Source organism: Strix aluco, chromosome 11 (assembly GCF_031877795.1).
Source record: "Strix aluco isolate bStrAlu1 chromosome 11, bStrAlu1.hap1, whole genome shotgun sequence".
Lineage (NCBI taxonomy): Eukaryota > Metazoa > Chordata > Aves > Strigiformes > Strigidae > Strix > Strix aluco.
Window position 1 is genome coordinate 23,212,194 of NC_133941.1, and position 25,760 is coordinate 23,237,953.

Consider the following 25,760-nt stretch of genomic DNA (forward strand, 5'->3'; position numbering starts at 1 on the left):
ATGGCAAGATTTCAAATCAGATAACTTGAAAAGTTGAAACCTTATATCAGTTACAAGTGCTTTCAGTTATTTAACAAGCAAAATAAGTGTTGCCATCCAGTGACAAAATTCCTTAGACTTCAAATACTTTCCGCCCAAGCCAAACAATGAGCATTCATTATGTCATTCTCCTCAACATGATGTTACAGCACTTATATCAATAATGTGTTTGACAGTGTTTCTGCGGCAGCTGTCTGCTCTGTTGTTTATATTAAAATTCTGGGGAAGGAACCCAATCCAAAAGAGGCAAAGAAAATGGTTCTTATTTTAGCACTGCAAAATTTGGCTTGATGGTTCACCTGGAACATATGTGTGTTTTTGTTTTGCTTTGCTTTGCTTCTCCGTTGAAGTGCAGATTTGGGTTAATACATCTTGTATCTGGGTAGTCAGTATTCTTGGCAGATCTGCAAGACTGCAGTGCTTATGGCTGTGCCAAGAAGTGTAGAGGGATTTACAGAGCTCAGCTGAGGTAGAGGATTGCGAGGGTAGGGAACTGCAAGTGAGATGTCTGGGACACATTGGAAGAGTGAGGTGAGGAAGGGTCATTCTGGAGCCCTGGGTCACATAAAAGGCTGGACGAGGGAGATGGCAGGGCAGGACACCTCACTTGCCACACTTGCCTAACTGTATGTGCTCTACCTGGCAACGTGGCACGTTGGCCTTTTATTTCTCATTTTTCCTCTGTGTATGTGTACATCTGTCATGTGGTCTGTGCATGGAGACCCACACCAAACAGTTTTAAATCTCATACCGTTGGTAATTTTTACTGCCGTCATTATATCTGATGCTTTTGTATTTGTACCTGTCCCAGTACATTTCCTGCTCTTTGCCAGACCGTGAATGGTTTTGTATTTAACTTTTGTTTTTTAAAATGTGTGTCGCTTTTTCATGAGGCTTGAAAGAAGTGATGTTCTTGGAGTGGCTCTATGAGGCAAGGAGAAAGCATGCATTAATGAAACTTCACAATCTGCTTCTCACTTCTCTGCTCTCCTTCTGGGGAAATCATTCAGCATATGCCACAAGCAGGTGTCTTGTATTTACCTCTGTGTCACAGCCCATTGTATATCTGTGATTTAATTTTTTTTTTTTAAATGAAATCATTCTTCCTGTACCCGAAACCTGTATTGCAATCACTCTTCATCATTTAATATTGTCATTGTTTGGTGGCTCACACTTTGCTCCAAGTGACACTTGAACTCAAATCAATGGGAACAGGACCATCCCTCTTAAGGAAGAATTTAGCCTTATGGATTTACGCTTCTGTTTTGATGGTATTGATAAACTGGATTACTCTTATTAATGTAACAGAACTTTTTTTAAACTAGTTTGATACCTTTAACATTACTGTTTGTTGAAAATCTTCATGACAGATAGCAACTGTCATGTTTTCCCCTTGGCTGTGTAAAAGTCATTCCAGAGTATCCTGTGCTTGTAAAGGTGAACATCTGCTTTTCATCTGTGTTGAAACAGGATGTACAGAATAAGTTTAGACTTGTTTTAGGTTCAGCTATTTTTTTTGTCATAGACTGAATGAAAGACAGCCACTGTCTTTACAATATAGCAGCATTTTAAAAATTAAAATTAACACTTTCTGTTTGATTCATTAGGTGTTGCAATATTTTACTCTACAGAAGCTATTTTCAGCCAAGCTCCCTGATTTGTGTCCATGATGTTTGTGAGCATCTCCATTAACATGCAGCACTATGTGTGTATGTGCTGTGGGACAGTTGTTCACATCAAACAGACGGCACCTTCCAAAACTGACTGTTCACCTCCAGGCATAGACAGTTGTCCAGGTCACCAAAACATTTCCTCCTACAAACCATGATGGACTGGGATGAATGGGACCGGGACCCTTGTCATGGGGTGCCTGGTGGAGATGATGCTGTCCCTGATCTTCATCTGCCTCCCTTGCCTTACAGATCCTGACAGAGGACAGGTGACAAGGCTGGAAGCAGAAGCCACCATCCCTCCGGCAGCCTCTCCTTCTCAGCCTCTTCTCATCATGTCCTTACAAGAAGAGCAGGATAAGTGTAAAGGTATGTTGGAGGTGTAAACTGCAGATGCTTAGAGAGCTGGAATAAAATTCCACACATCCCTTCACCAATATGATTTCAGCACACATCCTTAATCTGTTACCTCTGGCATAAGGCAGAGGAATTGTCAAGGGAAACCTGAGGAAGTAATTTGAGGCTGTACTCTGATTTCAGGGTTATTACACACCTGCTGTTTAGTTTAAGGTAAGCAGTGCAGCTGTGCAGCATAATGTGCACAGTACAGGTAGGAGTGGCACAGGTGTGTTTCTGTGTAATAGGAGGGTTGTAAGTAGTGATTAGGGCTGCCTGGACAGATTGTTTACAAATTGCATTCCCCATTGCCTAAACTGAGATGATATTTGGATGACCTGGAGGTTTGTAACTTCAGCTGATCTGTGTTGTGAATGCTAATGTGTTTTGCAATTTTGCTTTGTATAGATAATGGCCCCTGCAAGCACATCTGCAGTGTTGTGGAAGGAAATGTTGTATGCTCTTGTTTGTCTGGATATACTATCATGGCCGATGGGATTTCTTGTGAAGGTAAGTGGTTCAGGTTCACCACAGAGACATGGTTAAAACACTTTTATATAGATCTCATTGATCTCACACCGCTATGCATTTCTCCAAGGGTTCCTTATTTTCAGTGTTGTGAATTGCAAGTGGCAGCACAGAGACCATTTGGCAGAAGGAATACCAGATCTGCTTCACAGATAACTCCTGAAGCACAGCTATCCAGTGGGCCTATTACCTGGGGACTTCAGGTGAAGGCAAGCCTGGATTTGTGCTCTTTTCCTCTGACATTCCAGGCTTTTTTTCAGCCATTTTGATTTCTCTTCACACTACTGTTCCTCCCCAGGGTCTCTGTACACAGCTATGGACATGCAGCTTTTCTTCCTGAGGATGGGAGCAGCTAGCAGGACATGGGCATGTTTGCTGTCCTGAGGAACCCCCTCAGAGCTACAGCTCTGTCACCTGTTTTGTTTGGTTTTATTTCTGCCTGCCTTGAAAACCTGAATTCAGTGAGGCTTCAGTGCTGTGAAGAATGTGCCATTGTGAGCTGGTCCAGCTCCGTGTTTTTCACTTGACACTGAAGTTCAGGCCTGCACAATGGGGAACAGTGAATTCTAAAGCAGCATCATGATCATTCACATTATATAAATTTTAAACAGACATATTTGGGTAGTGACAAAGGATATGTTTGCCCAGGAGAGATTTGGGGGTCAGAAGCAATGCCCTGTGACATACCCTAATTATAAATCTGTAAGTATGGGAACAGTAACAGCCAGCAGTGAAATGCAAGTAGATGCTTCTGATGCTCAGAATTGCTCACAAGTGATCCACATCCCTCATAATCTCAGATCTTATTGAATAACAATTAATTTTCATTAAATTCTAGATAGTCTGTGAAGAAAATGGGAATTTAATATCGCCAGATAAAATATTCACTTTGCATTGCTTACTCAAGTGTGGTGGAAGCTAATTTGATTAATTAATGTCAGAATCAAAAGGGGCATTACAAGGCAATCATTTTCCTACAGGAGGTGAAAAAATTCAGAAATGTCAGTGGAAGTAGTGAGTTTAAATTGTAGCAAGGGACATTTATAATCTATATTAAAGTAAATATTTGATGGTGGTGCACTGGAACAGGTTTCCTGCAAAGAGTGCATCTGTGTGACTGCCTGTTTTTAAGAATGGCTCTTTCTGGAATTACAAAAGTGTAGGGCTGCAAGCAAGGACTAGATGATCTCTGAGGGTTTATTCCAGCCCTATTTTCAGTGTAACACTGTATATATTATAGCATGGTGCTGATGCGGTAGCTCCAACACACCTCATTTAGACATCTCCAGTGTGAAAGAAGTGTTGTTTCATTTCAGAAATTGTTCTAATAGAATTCTGTTTTTCCCTTTTGGTTGCAACACGTTGATATAGATTTGGATGAGTGCCTCACAGGTGCTCACGCTTGTTCCAGAGGACAATTATGTGTGAACACATTGGGATCATTCTACTGTGTCAACCACAGAGTGATCTGTGCAGAGGGCTTTGTACTCAACAGGCATAGAAAATGTGTTGGTAAGATGATAGGTATAAGCCATTCACCACAGCATCATAATTCTTCATGCTCTGCAATGCATTTAAACCATTTGTGCTAAAATGCTCTCTGGCCATCTTTGCATATGACATTTCAATATGCATTAGTAAAAACACATGTGCACCATTTGCTCAGCCACTTAACATCATGAGTTGTACGCTATTTGGCTTTTTCCCTAGCAATACATTCTCAGGACACATATAACTTTGTGCAGAAGTCATAAAGGTTCACAGGTATGATGGCCACAACAGTACTGATGACTATTAAACTGGACTAAGAAAACATAGCAGTTGATCTCACCGGACAGCATCAATACTGCCAAATCCACAGACATCATGAAACAACAAAACTTCACAAATACAGTTTGAGAAATCAGCATAAATCTAGGCAGTGGTAAAGATCCGTTCCAAAGTGATTGAATTTTAAAATTCAGATTAGTCCTTTGTTGATTCTGGCACAAATTTCTTTGTGTAAAAGTCAAAGTTGCGTCGTAATTCCGCTGTATCATCCCTTCTATTTAAGTTCATATAAGAAACCAATCTATTTTTACAAGTGTATTTATGAGGATTTCATTTGATTCAAAGTGCCAAGGCCCAAGCTTATGAAATAGTTTCTATTTGGGGTACTTTTCTAGAGGCTGCTTTAGGAGGCACCTGAGCTGCAGCAGTGTTGTGTGGTAATGCCTGGAAAACTGGAGCACTGGAGACCTCTAGTAATTAATGAAAGCAGCAGTGCTTGTGGCTATAATGTCATGTGTGAATACATTCACCTTCTTCCACCCTTGTCCTTCTCCCTACATTTATAATGTTATTTTTCTGACCATCACAGCTTTGGTTTTGTTCCTGTCTTTCAAAGCTCTATGATCTCATATTATCAGTGAGCATCATATGGCACAAGGGCATGAGCAGGAAAGTTTATACAGAGCATAGCTTAGAGCAGAAATGTGATTTACTATCTTCTGGGTCTTTCCCAGATTTTCTGTTTTCAAAATAGGATTTTTAAAAAAAAATTATTTATTTTGAAATCAGAGATACTGGTAAGCATGGAAAACTAATGAAATTATTTAGTTTAAATTAAATGGCTGAGAGAACACCACTGGAAAGAAGCCTTTCCAGAGAAAATACCAGATTGTGAGATGGAAGATGGTATTTGTAGTTGGCCACAGTCTGCATGGTGTATTTCATGGCTTTCACAGAGCCTGCTGCATGTACCACACTTCTGAATATAAGGTCTGGTAAGTGAGCAGTGAAGAAGCTGCCTCACCTTGCTTTCTGCTTCTGAAAATCTTGCCATTTAATCCCTTGACATTTTTCCTGGACTATGCAGTAGGGATACATCTGTCCTTTTCTACATCTCAGGCGTGTTTTGTTCCAAATTAATGCGTGTTTGTCAGCAATTTTGGCAAAAGGTGCTATAGTAGATGCCAAGTGCTTCCTTGTATTCACTTTCTTCCTCTCCTGTCCTCTACCTCATGATGTTATAACAGAGTTTTATTGTGACTGATACAAGATAAACCTCAGGCATAGCTAGTAGAATGAAAGATACAACTCTCATTTCTAAAGCTAAAAGACCCTCTTCTCCCTCACTAAATAACAAACCTCTGTACTTCTCTAATGCAAGTCAGGTTTTTATAGGTATCCTTGTAAATAATCTAGAAAACTTTGAAGTGTCTCTTTCTTTTTGGATAGATACACCCTGTGTGCTCCCTACTTGTATGCAGCTCTGTTCTGTGTGTGGTGGCTGGAGAACATTTGCTGTATTTAACATTTTTCCTACTTCTCTAGTCAAAGGGGAAAGCCACAAGTGTACTGTGGTTTCTGTTTTGTTGAACTGCCTCATTGCAGCCATATTCGCCTAAGGTATCCTTTTTCCAGCTTAACTGCTTTTTGTGCTCCATCTTGAGCTATCTGAAACACCACGAGGAAAGCTTTGGTAATTTGTTTGCAAATTACTGTTGTTTTAATGATGTTACTCTTTGCATATTTTAGGGACGGGAGGAACAATCTTTGCACAGCAACAAAACAGCTGATAACCTTTTATCTGTTGAATTTCCTTTAGTCAAACTGTAGAAGATGATAACTCCAGGTGCATTCACGAGCAGATATCCAGAATTCCTGAAAACCAACCATGCACAATGAAGAGTCACCAGCTGTTTAAATAGCTTGCACACACCAGCTTTGTGTAACTTTGTGAACAGATATTAAAATGTCTTTAGGCTTAAAAGCTCCATGTTCTCCAGAGATAAGAGCCAGGTTGGGTGTTTTTAATGTGGATTGCTTTTCCTGGTGACTTTCAGGCAAAGTCGTTACCACCACCCACATGCACACTGATGGGAGACTACTTTGCTACTTTCTTTGTTACTCCCATCTAAATTTTCCTTCCTGCCAGAGTGAGCAGTAAGTGGTCATTTTATTGCTGAACCATAGGGACTGTGCGTCAGCACAGGATGGGTGGTTGCAAAATAACAACGGGTCTAAATAAAACAGATGTATTCCATAAAACAAATTGAGCTGAAGTAATTTGAAGAGAAAAAAAAACATGACAAAGTACATATGCAGGACAAAACAAGTCTGCATTTCACATTTTTATAAAATGTGGAAAAAAAAGCTTTTAATGTTGAATTACATATTAAAAAGCAATAGATAAATGTTGATATTCCTTTGCAAAAATGTCAGCTTCTTAGATGCAACAGATATGCTCAGGGATCATGTATATGTTGCTGTTTTCAACAATTCCAGGGGAAAAAAGAGAGCTTTCACAATAACATTTCATTCTGGTTTTTACTGACATAAAGTGAGCAGTGTTGTTGCCACACACATGGACCTAGTAGGTTTCTCAAAAATAACTGTATGACTTGTTTTTAATATATTACTGCATTATTTTCCCTCTTATTCCTTTTTTTTTATAAATATAATCTTGCCTTACCTCACAGTCCTAACTGTGTTGGATGAAGACTACAGCTGGTCCAATGTTGGGAATTAACTTTGTTTCAAACTGCAAACATAACTCGTATTTTTCCTAGTGCTCTGTCAAGCATCTTACTGACATGTTCAGTTGGTTTCCAGTACTGAAGAGAGACAGGTTGTGGTCCCTCTTGATTTTATGGATAATCAGCAGAGAGTCCTCTTCTATAAAAATGTATTCAGTCCTCACTCCCCTCTACCTTGGCAGAGCAAAATGATACTAGGTGCAGCCTGGGCTGAACAGAGCTAATACAGGTGCTCGTGTGCTGCCCCAGCACAAACTGGGACTATATTCACTCCCACCCCCATGCTCACGCTAAAGGATTTGCAATAGGCATTGATAGAGCAACGACATGGACTGATGGGAACTCATGAGAAAGACGCTGCAAGTCTGCTGAGGTCTCATGTTGTGGCATGACCATTTAGGAATTTGTTTAGGAAAATGAACAAAAAAAGGCAATGTCTGTTTAATAAAATTAAAAGGAAACTTTGGTGGGCTGGCAACTGGCCTGACATCAGAGGTGGAGATTCATCCCCTAAAATTGGATAGGACAGTGCAGAGTCTTGCATACTGCACGGCTCATAGGTTAAGCCTTGCGTCTCAGCCCAGGTCACAATCATTAGACTTTAGAGATCATCAGTGTATCACTTGTGCACAAAACTGTCATTGAACACAAAAATTTGGCATGTCATCTTCCAGTTTCCATAATTTTAATTTCCTCCGATGTGTTCTGGCCAGCTGTACTTATTTTCTCAAGTACTAAGAAATTTGAAAATTGAATCAGAAATTATAGACAAAACATGGAATTACAAGCGATAGGACAAGAGGGAATGGCCTCAAGCTGCGCCAGGGAAGGTTTAGACTGGATATTAGGAAGCATTTCTTTACAGAATGGGTTGTTGGGCGTTGGAATGGGCTGCCCAGGGAGGTGGTGGAGTCCCCATCCCTGGAGGTGTTTAAGAGTCGGGTCGACTTAGTGCTGAGGGATCTGGTGTAGTTGGGAACTGTCACTGTTGGGTTGATGGTTGGACTGGATGATCTTCAAGGTCTTTTCCAACCTAGACAATTCTGTGATTCTGTGATTCTTTTCTCTGTGAAATCTTAACCTTCTTTTTACCTGTTTACACCTGCTAATCAGGTGGAATATTTCCTACATTATTTGGGTAATATTTCAGACAAACATGTTTTCCTCTTAGTGGCTCTTTTGACATCATACTGAACTGACAAGTTCACATGATGCAGCATAGTGCTGACTGTTTATATGAGAAGGCTTTTTGTGGTTTGCAAGATAAAATGGTCTCAGATCTGTTGTATAGCCTCTTAAAATCAGTAGAAAGTCTTGCACTGACTTGGATGCTGTTAAGTGGCTATCCACAGCCATTTTTGTCTAAAATTAAAAAAAAAAAACACCCTCAAATTTATTTAAGAACTAAGTCTAATTAGGTGGGAGGAGTCTACCACAGCAGCTCATATTCTTATCCCAACACGTGAGGGGTTTTTTAGTTGTTGGGTTTTGTTGCTGTTGTTCAGTTTGGGTTTTCTCCAAGACCACTTATGAGAATATTGCTGCTTACACTTCAAGCTAATGTGTAAAAACTGGAAACTGTACAAGCATTAGGAGGACATAACCCCAAAAACCTTTGGGGTAGGGAGTTACCTGCCAGTCAGTGAAAGTACACAAACATCTAGTGGGACAGGCAGAAAGATATCCAGCTGATGGTAGTGACCTTGCTGTGGATTAATCAGCTGGCTTTGGAAAACAAGTACACCGTGTGTGAAGAATAACAATGGCTAACAGAAAGAAAACACAAATAAATGAAAAGTGAAATGGCACCAAGCTATCGTAGTGGTCTTGCAAAACTAAGTGCACATCAGAAGTTAGCTGACTTCAGCAGGAACTGAAATTTCTTGGTACTCATCTTCATCTGTTTTGTAGAAAACAAGCTGACACATTTTCTAAGACAAAAGGCTTTTAAAATGTTTTTTCCTGTTTTCATGCTCCATGAGGGGAAGCAATATATTTGATGTTGTACTTATCTGGGAATGAGGTTCTACAGCCAAAATGAAAATCTGATTTAAACAATACTTGCTTTATTGTGTAGTATGAAAACAGCTTCATGTACAGAGAGGCTGGATGATTGGTAATAGTTATGGTCACATTTGGCTTTTGTTAGCTCTAGAAGTACTTCTTAGCTTTATATAGAACTGTGAACACGTAAGATTTTGTGGAGAATGGCAAGAAAGTGTCTCTTCCCATCTCTACCCCTTTTTGTGGCTTGTAAGTATTTTCTCATCATGGTATTCCTAACTTTCATTATTAACATAAGCAAAACCTGAATTTGATCCAAGCCTATCAAAATGTATCATTGTAAAGGTGTGGCATATTCCTTTCCAAATTGCGTCCTACATTCTGTGATCTGGTATTTAAGTGAGTTTTTTCAAATAACATTTCTACTACTCCACCTGTTAAAATCAGATCTCTTTAAAAATTTAAATACAACTTTACAAACTTGATGGAGCCTTCAGGATTCCTTTCTCCATATTTTCTTGTGTATCCAGTTCTAATGAGGCATTCCTTCGGAAGCAGTTATGTTACCTGACTCCACCTGCAGCCAGGCTCTTGCAGTTCCACACCAGCAGCTCCTGTCTATCTGGCATGAAGCAGCAGGACTGATATATAGCCTGAGCTATGAAAACCTGGTAATGAGCAATAGGCTTTAATCACTTTCTCATTCAGTTGTCCAGGAGGTTTCTATCCAGTATAACAGAAGCTGATTATCTGCCCACCCTGCATTTAATCAGCTGTGTCCACCCCTTGTCCTCAATGCCTGCACCATCCACTGCTCATTTGGGGAGAGAGGAGGAGAAGGAAATCTCCCTGTGATTTGTGTCTCAAGTTACTCTGTGTTAACAAAAGATCCTGGAATAAACCGTCTTTCATCATAATACTGTAGCAAAGTCTATCTTGACTATCTTTTGGAAGAAATGGTTTCACTTGAGCTTTTGACTCCTTCCGAAAGAGCAGGAAGAGGCAGATCACTTGATAAATATGTGGCACTGAATTGTTTAACTATTTCTTGTAGACATTAATGAATGCGTAACAGATACGCACACCTGCCAACGGAGAGAGCACTGTGTCAACACGATGGGATCATTCAAATGTCTCCAGGAACTGAGCTGTCAGCCAGGTTATGAACTTAAGGATGGAGAATGTGTTGGTAAGACAAGTGTTTTTCAGCTGATGCAATTTCTGTTACCAAAAAGGAAAGGAAAGGGATTGAAAGCATTTTATTGTTGCTGGTCTGTGATATCAGGATTGTAGCTAAAAAAGGCTGATCATTGTGGAAATATTTAGCTTCATGAGCCCCTTCTGTACATTCATTTATATAAATTACTTTCCAACAATAACTATAAATAATTTGGAAAATGCATGAAACCTTACAAATTAGGATTTACCCTGTTTTTAAGGGGTTAGAGAGAGATCTTACTGATGGAGGAATTCCTGTTACGCTCCTTTGGGTAGCTCTGCTTTGCTCTGAAGGGTCTGAGACTCTTTGCTGTTGAACACTGAATCACAGCCTGAATGGATCATGGGGCTGACTCGGTCCAGACCTTCCTGTGTTTAGGAGGTCTGTCTGCATTTATTTACAATTGGAATGGTCTTGGGGTTAAGAAGTTATTCTTCATCTCCCCCTTCTTGGCCTGTATTGAGGTCTAATGGAGGAGCTAACAGCAGTAGTCATAGCACAGCAGAAGTTGCTCTGCAGCACAGGAGTATGCAAGAGACACATGTGCTCTGCCTTCCAGGGCATAAGTCAGTGCTATTTACTCCTAAATGTTTTACACAAAGAGTGTCCTGACAGCTGGAGTAAGAGATGTCTAAGGAAAGAACTTAGGTCTTGACGTATAAGGTTATAAAATAGAAATGATCAGAAATCTTGCTTTATAGAGAGCTGTCATAAGTAAACCTTGGTTTACTTGAAGAGGCTGTTTGTGAACGTCTCATTCTGTTGTCTGATTCTGTAGCTTTGTAGCATTTATTGCTAATCTAAATTGCTTTCTAGTCTTAAAGTTAGATTGTAACAGATTATAAAATTTACAGATTGTTTCAAAGTAGCCTTTAAATTAATTGCTTACAAGAGAGACTAGAATTCCAGAACTACTCTGTGTAAAGTTGCCTACAGATAACTATTGAACTTGCAGAGGTTTATGAAATACTGAATTCCACATTTTTTATTTGTCTCAGTCAATAAATATGGTAGGAAGACCATATAGTACCTTCTGGGAGACTGGTGATGTTCCCTCATGACCTTAACATTTGACTGTGGAGTTAGGATAGAAAGAGAAGTGCCAGCAGTTCTCCCCTTGTCTGCCTGGAGGAGTGGGGACTCCTCGGTTGTAGAGTTTCCTCCATTTGTCTTTATATTCTAGTAAAGATGTTAATCATAGGGAGTGTTCTTAAGAACCAACATATGTTAAAGCAGCATTTGAAAATAATCACAAGAACCGAATTTCGAACGTATTTATAGCTGAATTCTGTTCCTAGGTGGGGTTTCTTCAACTGGAAAATGTAAGCAATGCCACTATAGCAGCTGATCCATGCAGTTACTCAACACATATCTGTTGAGTGTAAATTTATAAGTTTGAAACTTGCAGGAAGAGGTTTCAATGTGCCTAGAAAGCAAGCATTAAGTTGGTGAATATAATTTGATAAATAATTTCATATACATAATAAAAAATTTAAAAGCTGTGTTGGGCTCTAACTGCAGAGTAAGGAAAAAAAAACCTAAATTTGTTACTAATATTACTGCCTCTCATTCAGATTTTTTCAGAAGTTTTTCGAGTCGAATAAATGTTTGTTCTGTGTACATAAGTACATATGTATATACACATGTGCCTGTGTACACAGTGAAATCCCAGCCCTGTTCAAATGAGGTGCCCTATTAGTATAAAATTCAGTGGAGTTGACTTTCTACCTAGAATTCCTGAGGTATGTAAGGAATAAGAGACTGTTTTGCTTTTGATAGAGTGTGGTGCACATTTTATTATGTGTACCTTATTCCTAATTTTAATTCGGGTCTTCAGGATTTTAAAACTGCAGACGTTTCACTATTTGTGGTTTACAAGAGATGCTGTGAACAAGGCAGTAGGGACCTGAATCAACTTTGCTCCAGGACCTGACAAATTCTGAAGCCTGTGCTGAAGTGGATGTCCAAGAGCAAACACACCTAAATCTCAGATTTCCCATAGCCAATGTTGGGTGTCTGGTTTAAATAATGCTTAACTTCTTTCTGAGAAGTTAACTAGTCATGAAGACATGAAGACTACTAAAAATTATAGCTTAACTAGTCACAATTTGGTGTTTTGATCTGATTAACAGATATCAATGAATGTGAGAGAGGAACTCATAGCTGTAAAGTAAACTTCATTTGTCAGAATACAGAAGGATCATTCTACTGCGAGTCAAAGCAACGCTGCATGGATGGATTTTTACAAGACCCTGAGGGAAACTGTGTTGGTAAGTGTGACCAGCAATATATTTGTAATATGTGCAGCAGCACTGGCCAGTTCCTGTTCCTTTCAGCCTGTCCAAGGAGTATATGTTGACCACATGTAGTTTTCCTCAAATCCTGCTGTGAATTTAATTTAAGCATTGCTGTCCTTTTAAAGATATGCATACTTGCGTATTGAATTTGAAAGTGTTACTAGAGCAGACCTTCATCAGCCTTATCTTTTCAGCACAATAAATTCAAATGAAGAAAAAGAAGTGACAGCTGGAAGAAAACAGACCGTAAAGGTTAGCTTCTCTCACTATTCTAATTCATTTTCTTCACCAGATATTAATGAATGCACATCTCTCCCTGAGCCGTGTAAACCAGGATTCAACTGCATCAATACCGTTGGGTCTTACACCTGCCAGAGGAACATGCTGACATGCAGCAGAGGCTACCACTCCAACGAGGAGGGAACCCGATGCATTGGTAAGGTCAGACTCCAGCGTCTGGTCAGGTGCCCTCTCAGAGGAAAAAGTACATTTCAGTCTTAAAAGGAGGTTTTCAGTTACCTCTGGATTCCTAAATGTATCTGAGGAATGGGAATTTGTCGTATGCATTTGCTGTCCAAGCAGCTCAGCAATTTGTTTATACTACAGGTTGCTGCACTGCTGTCTGACTGCTGCATGGAGTTTCCCTTTTTGACTGCATATGGGATTTACTGGCTTCTGTTCTGGAGTGAATGGAATTTAGTTGCTTTTTAAACTCATGCTGTCAGTAAAAACCATGTTCCTTTGTATTTTTTGCAGTATCTCACTGTAAGTGATACGATCTGAAGCCATGGGAGAGGGCAAACGAGAACCGCTGAGTTTGTGGACTCATGGGAGTAGTACTCAGTGGATGTTCTTTGTAGCACCACGAATGGTGCTCCCCATTTACATCCAGTTGTGTGTATGCTTAGGATAAATTCTTACTTTCTTTGTGAGGAGAATGTTGAAATATTCATACAGGGTGGCATGCAGCTTGATACTGATTTGTATTTGTTCCAATGTGTTTATGGAGTTACTGACTCAGAATAGCAGATTTCATCTCTTATTAGCATTTGTTCTGTAAACGAGCACACTCGGCACACAGGAATTGAAAGCTTGGTCCTTGGTGCCCAAGGCAAGGCTGGCTATGTATTTTTGAATTCCCTATGTTATGTGTTACATGAAATAGGAAATTATAAAACAACTTCGGGAAAAAAAAAAAAGACAAATCAGTGTTTTGCTTAGTGATTATATCCCAGTAATTCCTACTTATGTTTCTTTTTAACAAAAGGAAGGATGAAAAAATAAACAAAATATAGTTTTGTGATGCTACAGATGGGTGGAAGCCTTGTTGGTCACGACTAGCAACTTGTAGCGAAAAATAGTGGTATAGCTAGAAAATCCCATTTCTGCATACATTTCCGCATTCTCCTTTTGCTCTTCGTTACGCTGTATCTCCCTTCATGATTTTACCCCCAGGACTATCCAGACTATGCTTGGCCGGTGAGAATGTGGGGAAGATTTGGAAGTAGCAGAAGATGGGGACAGTTTATGTGTGTAACTGAGGAAATTGAGAAAGCTTCCTGCCCTCTAGGGCATTGTATTTCATAAACTCAGGGCAAAGTAGTGCAGTCTTGTTTTCAGTCTTATTATATAGCAGCCTGAAATATTTTGCCTGTACAAAGGGAAGGTCCAAAAGTCCCATCTCTCTCAATTGCTGTGAAGATACAGTTCTTCAGCTGGTTTCGATCAGTCCTGTTTCAGCAAAGTCAACTGGGCTAGGTATGTTTGCACCACCTGAAGTGTGGTGACCCTGAAACTGGTTTTAGGGTTACCACCATGCCAACATGTCCATGAATACCATTTTTTTCACAAGTCGGCAGTCGCCGCTGAGCAGCTCAGAAGTCCTGGCTGTAGTGCTAATGGCCTTTGTTTTCAAGCCCTGCTAATGGCTAGGGTAAATTATGTTCCTAAATTTCAAACTGATGATTTATAGAAAGAATCCAGCTTTTTTCCCCCGGTTGTTCCTAAAAGAAAGTGACTGTGTGTAAAGATGTGACAGAGGAGGAAATTGCTATTATTCATACAGCATTTGTGTCTTTAAAGCATGATGAGATAACACAATGTATTGTAATTACTGATGATACTTTCTCTCTGCATGATTGACAATGCTTTTAAGGAGCACATCTAAGGAAGCTTCCTAGTTTGATTTTGGGAAAACAAATCTTCAATGTTAATTAGTGATTTCTCTGTCTTTGCTGTATGTGCTCTGTTTGCAGTCTATATCTTTTGGTATTTTTCTGGTATGACTTTCTCTAAGTAGACAGAAAGCTTGGAGAGGAAAAAAGAAAAGTATATGGTCCTAATTTCCCCTTTCTGTTACAAAGACTAGTTTATTTAAGGCATTACAATAGCTAATTAGATTCCCGATTCAGATTTATTCACAGTAGTAAATACGTCATCTGCACATGTTTCTCCAGCAGAACTACACTTGTATGGCCATCTTCTCTGTTTAGAGGATTCATCTCTCTTTAAAATGTTCATATTTTCTAATTTAGTAAATGAGTTATTAAAAACTACCTCTTACATTTAACTGAAAACTACTGTAACTATCGTGAAATATAGCACACTTCTGACAGTGTAATACCCTAGAACTAATTGAAGTCTGAACTCAATGGAATATATAATTTTGAACAAACTAATGAAATGGTTGCACAGATGAATTCAATGCAAATAAAACTGCTACTTTACAAACCTGTATCTGCATTAGAAACTTCCTTGGTTTGATGCTACCTCTGATCTTAAACGAAAGTGGGGAGACAGTGTTTCAGCAGAAATCTACGAGCCTGTCAGGAATTCCTTGCTTGGCGAGTGGCATTCCCTGCCATCCCTCACCCTGGTGCCATCAGGAACTGCGTTGGTGGGAATTGGTGCTGAAATACTGAACAAAGGAGTTGTTGGCGCCTCTCATCAGGGTCAACCCACTTTTCCAAATCCAAGTTTCTGTGATAAGTAACTTGCCCTCACTTCCCTATCATTTTCTCAGCAAATGACTGCTTTCTGGACCACTCTCCAAGGCTGTTGTTTGATGGAGAACTGCCCAGAAACCCTTTAAAATTAAATAGTGCTCACATTTATGACTTCAGATAGGGCGTTATGGAGAACCCCCAGCTCCAGACTACCATCCTAATTAATATTACATGAACAGGGATTTGGACTGTAAAAGTAGTTGAAGATGTGAATAATAGGAAGGAAGCAGGTTCTGATGGCTTAAGAAATGTCAGAACTCAGAATACTTGAAGAAATACAAGTTTCTGATGGTTAATCAGACTTTTTAAGGCTTCTTGTCACAGATGGTAACAGGGATTTGTTAGATACTGATGAGCTATTTAGTCATGTTGCAAGTCTTGTAAATCAGCGTGTATTGAAAACTCTCATCTTCATCTGAGGATTTTTAAAATGAGATTGGAAATGATGCATGTGAGTGGAGAAGTGACTAATTTGTTGGTATTGGATTTTGGATGAGAGGCCACGAGGAATATCAAAATCTGAGTAGATTGAGAAAATAAAAAAGATCAACATTGGGAAAGAGCAAAGGTAGACAGCAGAAGCAAGATTGAAAGGGCAATTGGAGATGAAAATAGCAATTGCTTTAATTGAAGGGATGAGCAGAATTTCTGGCTAGTTCTTGTTTTGCTTTAAATGGCTTGCCGTGACTCACATAATGGCAGAACATCAGAATAGGGTGTTTAAATGTCATGGTTTGATGAGAATCAAAATGGGTTTACATTGAAATGCAGAATATGCTGGGAGAGCTCTATGCAGTTACAGTTACCATTTGCACTTTTAAGATAATGTATTGCTTTTGAGAAGTTTGACTTAGAGATATGTAACGCTGCCTCTGAGACGAGCACAGTGGGAAAAGCTGATATTGTCTGTTCTGTCCCGGGGACAACCCTAACAGTTTCTCTTCCTGTTATTTAATTAAATTATATTTTTTCTCTTCGTAAACATTGATTTTCAGCAAACTATATTTAAACTAATTCCTTTCTCTGGTTCTGCAGATGTGGATGAATGTCAAACCGGTGTACACCGTTGTGGCGAAGGACAGATTTGTCATAATCTTCCTGGGGCTTATCGCTGTGACTGCAAGATGGGATATCAGTATGATGCATTCAGCAGAAGCTGCATTGGTATGTAAAGTGCAAGATGAGATGAAATGACTGATTGATTGAGCCTTGGACCTCAAGGCAGCGTTTAGCACCATTGTAGTGTGCAGTTATTAGTTCTGCAGTGCAGTGCCTCAAAAGATAATGGAATCACCTCCAAAGCAGCCGTCGCTCAGCGCGACCAGAGCTCTGCCGCCCCGTGCTGTGATTTTGGACCAGGTGCCCTTGGTTTGGTTTAGCTGCAGGTTATCAATTAAAGTCATCTGCAAAATACTTTCTTCTGGTTATGCTTCTGCCGCTGTAGAAATTTATCTTTCTGAAGATTTCACAACTTTTTTCATAAGAGACTATGATACAGCATTTTGTATTTTACTGCTACTCTACACCAATTAGAGCACAAAGTCAGATAGCATAAAACCTGAGGTTGCAGCTTTTCATGCTCTGCAAATCAATCTCTGACACTTTTTTAATTATCCTCCTGCATCTTCTTTGATGCTTTTATTTCTAAGTTGATTGTATATTTGCTTGTTATGCTGGCAGATATAAATGAGTGCTGGAATTACCCTGGACGCCTGTGTCAGCACACATGTGAGAACACCCCTGGGTCCTACCATTGCACTTGTTCTTCTGGTTTCCGCTTGTCTTATGATGGGAAGCATTGTGAAGGTACCAGACATTTTTTCCTTGAAGAATAAATTACAGTGTGAATTAAGGGACTTTAGAGAAGGAGTTGAGGTGAAATATAAATAAACCCATGATTTACGTGTGCTCAAATCTGCAGTTGTTCAATTGAACGCTCAAACGGTCAGATGAGAGGCAACAGGTTTCTCCTCTGTCTTCCTTTCCCCCACATATATTTTTCCTTTCTGTCCAGATGAGAGAAAAGGAGAACATAACAAAGTTAGAATAGGAGACTGTTCATTCAAATGTTAATACAGATGAAACTTGCTAGTGACAAAACTTGAAAAAGTTTATTTTAAATCGAAAGGAAATTTTTTAAGTTCATGATTTTTTTAAGGCAATGATTACATTATGTAATCAACCTCAAAGTATAAGGTCTGAAACACGTGTTTGCATGTGTATGTGTTTTCATTGGCATATATAGAAATGAAATTCAGGTGCAACAGACATCCTTGCACTTCTTGGCATTCTGCCAAGGAGTAGAAACAATTTCTTGGGACAAATTATTCCATCCTTACTCACTCTGACCAGAAGGATCTGGTAGCTGCTCTCAGAGGCAAGAGATGGTGGAAGATACTGTTCTGAACCATTGTGGCAATGTCTGCGGGTTTGTTTTTTGGATACAGATGTGAATGAGTGCGATACTAGTCCCTGCAGCCAGGAGTGTGCCAATGTTTATGGTTCCTATCAGTGTTACTGCAGGCAAGGTTTCCAGCTAGCAGAAGATGGGCATTCTTGTAAAGGTAAGGCCGCTGCTTTGTCAGGTCAAGTTAAATATGTGTAAACTCTTTAACAGTCAGGGCTGTCTAACTCTTTAACAGTAAGTGCTGTCTAACTCTGAGCAGCGCCTAATGCTGCACATGATGCCTAAGGGTGATTGTGAGTTACAGCCCGCTGCAGAAGCTGCAAAAGGTAACTCCAGCTACCGGAAAATGCAGTTCATTTTCATGTCTCCTGCTTGGGGCTGGAACACGCTTGTGTGACTGTAGAACCAGTGAGGTTATTGTTTCATGGGGCTAGAACTTATGACTGAAAAAAATCAGAAGGGAAGATACATTTACCTATACTGCATCAATTAAAGCCTCCACTCAGCCACAGTTGAGTGAAGGTTTGCTCTTGTTCATGGTGGGTGAATGAGGAGTAGAGAGATCAGAATGGAGAAAGGAAGGCTTTTCCCTATTTTCTTGAAGTTACCAATACTGACACACTGGAGAATCTCGATTTAAGAAATGGTGAAGAAACCCACGTTCTTCCCAGCACAAGAAAGCCCCCAAAGCAATCCTAGAAGAATTACAGAGGTACCAGGGAGAGGTTTTCAAACTCAGATGTGCCCTAGACTTGTTCTTTTCCATGAGTCCATCCTACTTGCAACCAGTATTTCTGGGAGCCGTCTTGTGTTCAGCATTTCAGAAAGCACCATCAACAGTCCTAGGCCAATGTCAAACTTTCATGCTTGCATTGTTGTTTAAGAATATATTATAAATGCATCAAATAAGAATTGCTTTGTGTTCTACACCCTCCCTTTTCAGATTTCTGTTTTTCTTTTTTTATATGTTTGTGTTTGTGGTTTTTTTTCCCCCAGATATCGATGAGTGCACACAGAGTGCAGGCATTCTTTGTACTTTCCGCTGCGTGAATGTTCCTGGTAGTTACCAGTGTGCTTGTCCTGAGCAGGGATATACCATGGCAGCAAATGGAAGAACCTGTCGAGGTAATGAGGAGTTTAGGACCTGAAAGGATTATATAATGAAGCTTTGATCATTGGAATGATCTAAGCCATTATGGTTATTCAGTCAAGTCTCCATGTTTTATATTAGTCACTGTTAAAAAGCCAGTGTTTGGCAAAGTTGCCACATATTGGTATCTGCAATGTCAGCTTTTTCCCATGTTAGAAAAAAGTACCATGGCAGCTCAGCTGTCAATGTGAGCTAATTGTTTAAATTAATTCCTAAGGGAGCCCACTTCATTCAAATTCAGGCACTGGATTATTTGCATGAGCTGTATGTGCACCTTGGCACAGCAGGAAGCGATCTGGTTTTTCAGAGGTGCCAGGTGTAGAAATCCGTGGCTTCATTATGAGTCGCAGTTTCCTGCCCCAGAAAATGGGGAGAGTGAATGTGGAAGCTGTAATGGGGACTTGGACATCCAGAAGTCTGCCACCTAAACTTAAATATGTTGGCGTTAGTTAGATGTTAGTGTAAATGACATGTATCCTCCCCACACACCCCTTTTCTTCAGAATCACAGAAATGTCTTCTGGGTATGTGGTGTTTTTTCATCTGCTGCACAGCTGTCTGGTTTTGAAGTAAAAAATCCCCATTTGCAAAGGATGCACTGACAGTGTAATTATGATTGAAGATCTGACTACCTTTACGTACTCTACACACATTCCTGCAGTCAGTTACGCTAACTACCAGGCATTTCCTGCTCTTAGTTTTTCAGGAACCCTTCACATAACTTTTGGTTATGTATCTCCTTAAGCTTAAATTCCCTTCTCAGTGGTAACAGCAGTAAATTTACACTGTGTAAATTATGAATAACATGAGCATACCTGCTCCTGGAGCAGAGAAACAGACTAAATGAGAAAATCTTTTTAAAAGGTCTTTTTTTTTTTCAAATGTGTTTTTAAGTATGAATGCGGTTATATCCATGGGCATTTAAATTCTTACATAGAAGTCACCTTTAGAAAACTGCAGCTATAACTCTCCTCAGGCTTTGTTTGTTTGTTTTTTTCATGCTAACTCTGAGTGCTGGCACGTTAGTTGCCACCTCTGCCAGCAGTGAGATTTGAGCTGAGGACTGAGGACATCTTCCAGAGTTAACAGTGTGAGTCACTGTGGTAATGGGCCAGCACAGCTCTCCCCAGCCAGAGGCACCCAGCGTGCTCCAGGCCCTGGAGGTGGAGGAAGAAGGTTTGCCACACCGACCTGTGGATCACACTTGCGTTGTTGGTGTGGTGTGACATCCTGCCTGCACGCTCACCCTGTCTGGAGAGGGTTCCTATTGTATAGACTAGCCCTGCTAAGTGAGCTATAGAGTGACACTTGGAAAAGCTTTTTGAAATCCCTGTACCACCTGGTACATGCTTGGAGAGCAAAGTTGGTCTAGTTGCACAGCTTGGTGTGTGTGTGGCAGCTCTGTGCACGGCTGGGTAAGCTGGCGTTTAGTCAGGCGCTGGAAGTAACCCCTGGGTAAGTGCCACTTTTTTGAGCTCTGCAAGTCTGTAGTTACAAGTTTGGGCAGGCTTATATATTGAGGTCTCTCTGCAAATGTGGTCAGAGAAACTGATGTCGGCTTCACTAAACTCAAGAAGACTATATTGGTTTCCAGCTGAAGATCTGGTTCCAGTTGCTCCTCATCTTCAGTTCTTAAGAGTTACTGGTGGTACATTCTTTGTACCTTTTTTTCAAACAAACGAGTTGCATCTCATGTAATAGCATCTCAACATATGGATCTTTTTGGAGAAACTGCCTATGGTATTTTGCAGCACAGCCAAACTGGTGAAGTGAGTGCTCTCATGGCAATGATTGCAATATGGAAGAAATTTTCTTTTCACCTAGGGGCACTTCTGAGAATCAGCAAGGGATTTCATTTACTTTGATTCTCTCCTACTTCCTATTATATACTTTTCTTTGCAAGACTTTTAAACCAGTCAGTTCAGTGTATGAGATCAGTTCTCATCCCAGGGGAATGGAGGGAGTGGGAGTTTATAGTTTTCCTCTAAGAATCTCTCTCCTCTGTGACAATTGGCAGAACTGCAGAGCCCTACACAGTCCACATGGTTTGTCTGTTAGCATTTATTTCATTTTAAAGCCTCCGTGCGTTGTCTAGACATTTGGGAGTACACAATGTGACTGTGAGATCTTTGCCAATATTTTCTGCTCAAGCTGGATCCTTGTTACTGCATCTGGTTTTCAGCATTTTAAGGTCCATGGCTTGGGCTCATGCTTATGTATTATTTAGGTAACCACGTTTATGCTCTAGGCCATAAAGTGTCTTTGAGCTTGAAGTGTTCAGTTTTTTGTCTTCTGCAACATTACTTCTCATTTCAGGGAGATATTTATATTTAACTTAAATTTTCAAAAATGCATGCCTTGCTCTAAAGTGTTGTTCTTAAGTTCCCATATTTCATAATAGTCTGGTGGAGCTTACATCTCCTGGATCATGCAGCTGTACAGCAGTGGTTATTTTGCTTTGCGTTTGCCCCCTGCTTTAATCCAGAGCAACCTTCATGCATAGATAAATTCTTCTCCTGATATAACCCAGCTTTCTCAATTCTCAAAAAGTCAGTGAGAAGGTCCTGTGGCTTTTAACATGGGTTGGTTATATCTGATGGGATTTGTTTATACCTGAGAGATAGCTTTTGTCACAACAGGCTGTGAATGGCTAACGTGTAGGCAGACATAGGGTGTCCCTCCCTCCGTTACGTGTGTCTGCTCTGGGGAGGGGAAGGCCTCTCTGCAGACTGGATGATGGGGGGATGTTTGCTTGGGATACATGGACATTTTACAGCCTTGTCCGTGAAGAAGGAGCCATTGTGATCACACACATGTTATGCAGGATATGAGTGATTTATAGCAGTGGCTACCTTTCATCAAGGACTGTGGCTCATACTCCTGTGCTTGTATGTGGTGTCTGCACATGCGCAAGTCCGTGCACATGCTCTGCTGTGTGAAACCCGTTAGATGCTTCCCCCAGCTATGGAGCTTATCATACGTGCACTGTGCTCACGTGCTGAACAGCATATGAGCACCACGCTTGTTTAGAAACACCTCGTGTGACATAGGCTAGCTCTAAGCATGAAACTGTGGTTCAGGGAGTACCAGTGACCTGTGAGGCTGTAAAAATTGACGCATCACTTTCAGGAAACTATTTAAAAACTATCTTCAATCAGAACAGCTGTGGAAAGCTTACACAGCAGCTGCAGGGATGGACAGTTTGATTGGTCTGAGAAGTTTAGGGTTCCACTGCCTGAGACTACCACCATCTACTTATTTTATTCTATTTCCCTTCAGCCTAGTTTATAATATTACTTACAACACATCTCAGGAGCAAGGGAGAATATGACAACACAGGCGTTCTGTCTAGATGTTCATGTTTGGTGTTTATTGCAGTGGGAAGTGGCAAGATAGGAGGATCCTGGGTTTTGAGAACTTATTTTCTTTCTCGTGTTTATTCTCCACTGAAAGTTAAACCCCGTGTTGCATCAGATGTGTTTGGAATGAGAATAGCTAGGTTCACAGGAGCATGTCAATGTTTGCAAAGTACAGGTAAAGAAACAAACTTCCCCTGTGGTAGAAGACCAGCCCTGGCCGTGTGCTGGGTGGCTGCAAGTGGCCACGCTCTCTGCCAAGCTGGGGAAGGACTATCAAACAGCATGAAAAGGATCACAAGCTGCTTGTAGGAAAGAGTGGGCTCCCTTGTTTATTGCAAACACTGCCAAGTGATACTGGCATCTCTTATTAACTGATAATGTCAAGGAAGGAAGTTTTTTTCCACAGAAGACACATGAATTGGAATCAGCGTGATTTACCCTGTCACTCCCAATGCCAGCAAGTGTCTGTGCACAGAGATGAACCTGACACACTGCACCTGAATGTGCATTTCATACCCCGGGTGTTTCCTCCAGGGGTCTCGCAGCCCTGGTCTGCAGGCAGCAGGCACAGGTACTGCAGAGGTAGCACACAGCAACTGAGTGGTGAAGACAAGAGCTCTCAGCTTGCAGAGCCAAACCCACAGACTCCTCTTGCTTCTCATGCACACAGGCTCATAAGCATACTACAGCCCATAAATAGTGATTACTTCTTATTTTTGAACTTACCATGTATTTTCCTTGTGTTTCTCCGTGTTAGATATCGATGAATGTGCAATAGGAACCCATAACTGTTCAGCTGCAGAGACTTGCTATAACATCCAGGGCAGTTTCCGCTGCCTGTCCTTCGAGTGCCCTTCCAACTACAGAAAAGTCTCTGACATGTAAGTATCGCCGTTGCAACAAAGCGAGCAGCCCAGTCCAGTGGCTGTGGATGTTACGTAGTGCTTTAGTTTGTGGGCAGGTGTAAGCACTCAGAGCTCTAACAAGATGCTTCGGTACCTGGAGTACATAGACCTTTCCCATATAGAGTTTCTGTCTGGTTTTGCCTCTTTCTTCTTCCAAGCCCTAAATCCCCCATTTGCCCTCCAACTGCTGCTATAACAGCAGTCATCGGAGCTTGCAGCTCTAAAAGCACTCTGTTTGTTTAAGTTTGTGTAAATTTAAAAAAAAAAATATGCTCCTCTGTGCTGCTCATGTCATTGCAGTAGCTGCCAGGCTGCTCAGTGCACCACTTTTACAGCGGTTTGGGGGCTCCCTGTTTAATATTCAGATTGTGGTTCCTTAGAGTGTGTTGAAACATTGAAGGGGAGCAGGAGAATGAGCTTGCCAGGCTACAGGGTTCTGGGAATGCTACACCCCCACAGCTCCCAGCTGCTCAGTAGCTGAGGCTCGGGAGCCCCAAAATCTCCCTACCCATTTCCTGCCTCGACGGCTGACAGTGCTTTGGGAAGACAGCTTTAGTTGCTTATGACTTAAAACATGCTTTTCCTGCCTTATGGAATTGAGCAGCTTTGCAAGTTGAGGAGCTTGTTTCCCATTCCCGTGTTTTAGCTGCCTCTCAAAGTGTTTTTGTTCTTATTTTCTTGAAGCACTGTCCCAGGCTTGTGCTATCAGTGATGAACCACAGACTCCTCTTCCAAGCTCTGTGCTGCTTGCAGCACGACTCTGGCTCTTTCCTTCTTGTGGAGCTTCCCAACACAACTCCCCATGTCCAACACAACTCCCCATGTCCATGATCTTTTTCTTACACTGTTGTACTCTGACAATTACAAATGCTTTGTGGGCACTGTAAAAGCAGAACAAGCAGCCGAAGTTTGGGACTCCTGTTTGTCTAACACTTTTGCAATATTCTGAAATACCTATGTTTTTACCTGCTGTTACATGGACACTGAATGTCCTTCATTTCTCATCTCTCAGGAGGTGTGAACGAATCAGTTGTTTTAATTATGTGGACTGCCAGAATACCCCGGTGCGCATTACCTATTACCAGCTGAACTTCCAAACCAATATCGTGGTCCCAGCTCATATTTTCCGTATTGGACCATCGCCTGCCTATGCTGGAGACAACATAATCCTTACTATCAACAAGGGAAATGAAGAAAACTACTTCAGCACTCGAAGGCTGAACTCGTACACGGGCATCGTCTATCTTCAGCGACAAGTGAAAGAGCCTAAAGACTTTTTGCTAGATGTTGAAATGAAACTGTGGCGTCAGGGAACATACACTACTTTTCTTGCCAAAATTTACATTTTCATCACAGCTCATGCGTACTGAAGCATGTATTGACATTGGATTTTATTGGTGCTATGCTCTTTAACTGTTCTACCAAAGCTTAATACTGTCGAACTGGCATTTAATGTATCTAGCCTTTATATTATTTTTCTATCATTGCTTTAAACTTTTTTATCGGTTGTGTAAATTAAGTTAATTTTTATCTTTTTTTTTTGTTGTTTTCTTATGCAATTCTTTACATCATCATTTGACAATGAACGAAGGAAGGGTTAGAAAGGCAGTACATACGTTGTGTTAAATGCTGGAACCTTTTCTTAGAAATTACTTTTAGGTTTAGTCACATCTGCAGGGTGTTGCACTAGAGAGGAAAGATGTTCACTTGGGAGTATTGGTTTTTGCCACTAAGGGAAAAAGCCTTGAGCAATTTCTCTTTATTACACCAACTTATGGTTTGATTTAGCCACTGACTTCGCTGAGGTTTCTCTGTGTTGAGATGCTGTGTCAAAGGCCGTACGTGTACATTTGACGGTTAGCTCACCTCATATTACCATTTTTTTTCCTCCTTCCAACTTTCATAATATGTTGCCTAAAAATATATATAAATAAAAGAAAACTCCAACAGTGAAAAGCCTATGAGTGAGTCTTGCTTTAGTAGGACTACTCACATGCTAAATATTTGCAAGACCAAGGCCTTAAGAGAATGTCGTGCTTTAGGGTAAAAGCTCACATATTGCCATTTTTAGTAGTTGTCTTTATAGGTGCTGGGATTCCTCTCTAAAGAGACTCATTCTATTTAGGTACCTATAAGTGCAGATTAGATGCTTTATAATTCTTAAAGAAATGTCAAAGAGGAAACATGGAAATAATGAAATAATAAATTACTGCTCCTTATTTTAAAGCTTGGGTGTGCCACTGAGAAGTCACTTGCAATTTT

At 40.5% G+C, this 25,760-nt stretch overlaps 1 protein-coding gene across 2 annotated transcripts in view; it reads left to right on the forward strand.

The window, feature by feature from the left end:
- The window catches only part of FBLN2 (fibulin 2), a 106,810-nt gene extending 81,356 nt beyond the window's left edge, over positions 1-25,454 (forward strand). The window contains exons 7-18 of one of the 2 annotated variants that reach the window (XM_074835975.1): positions 1,962-2,078; positions 2,514-2,615; positions 4,005-4,145; positions 10,212-10,346; positions 12,509-12,646; positions 12,966-13,109; positions 16,714-16,842; positions 17,359-17,484; positions 18,126-18,242; positions 19,082-19,210; positions 23,351-23,474; positions 24,511-25,454. In XM_074835975.1, the coding sequence (XP_074692076.1) occupies positions 1,962-2,078; positions 2,514-2,615; positions 4,005-4,145; positions 10,212-10,346; positions 12,509-12,646; positions 12,966-13,109; positions 16,714-16,842; positions 17,359-17,484; positions 18,126-18,242; positions 19,082-19,210; positions 23,351-23,474; positions 24,511-24,868 (1,760 nt within the window). In that variant the 3' untranslated portion in view covers positions 24,869-25,454. The remainder of the gene's footprint in view (positions 1-1,961; positions 2,079-2,513; positions 2,616-4,004; positions 4,146-10,211; positions 10,347-12,508; positions 12,647-12,965; positions 13,110-16,713; positions 16,843-17,358; positions 17,485-18,125; positions 18,243-19,081; positions 19,211-23,350; positions 23,475-24,510) is intronic. The other variant, XM_074835976.1, reaches the window with a different exon arrangement.
- Positions 25,455-25,760: the final 306 nt, after the last annotated feature.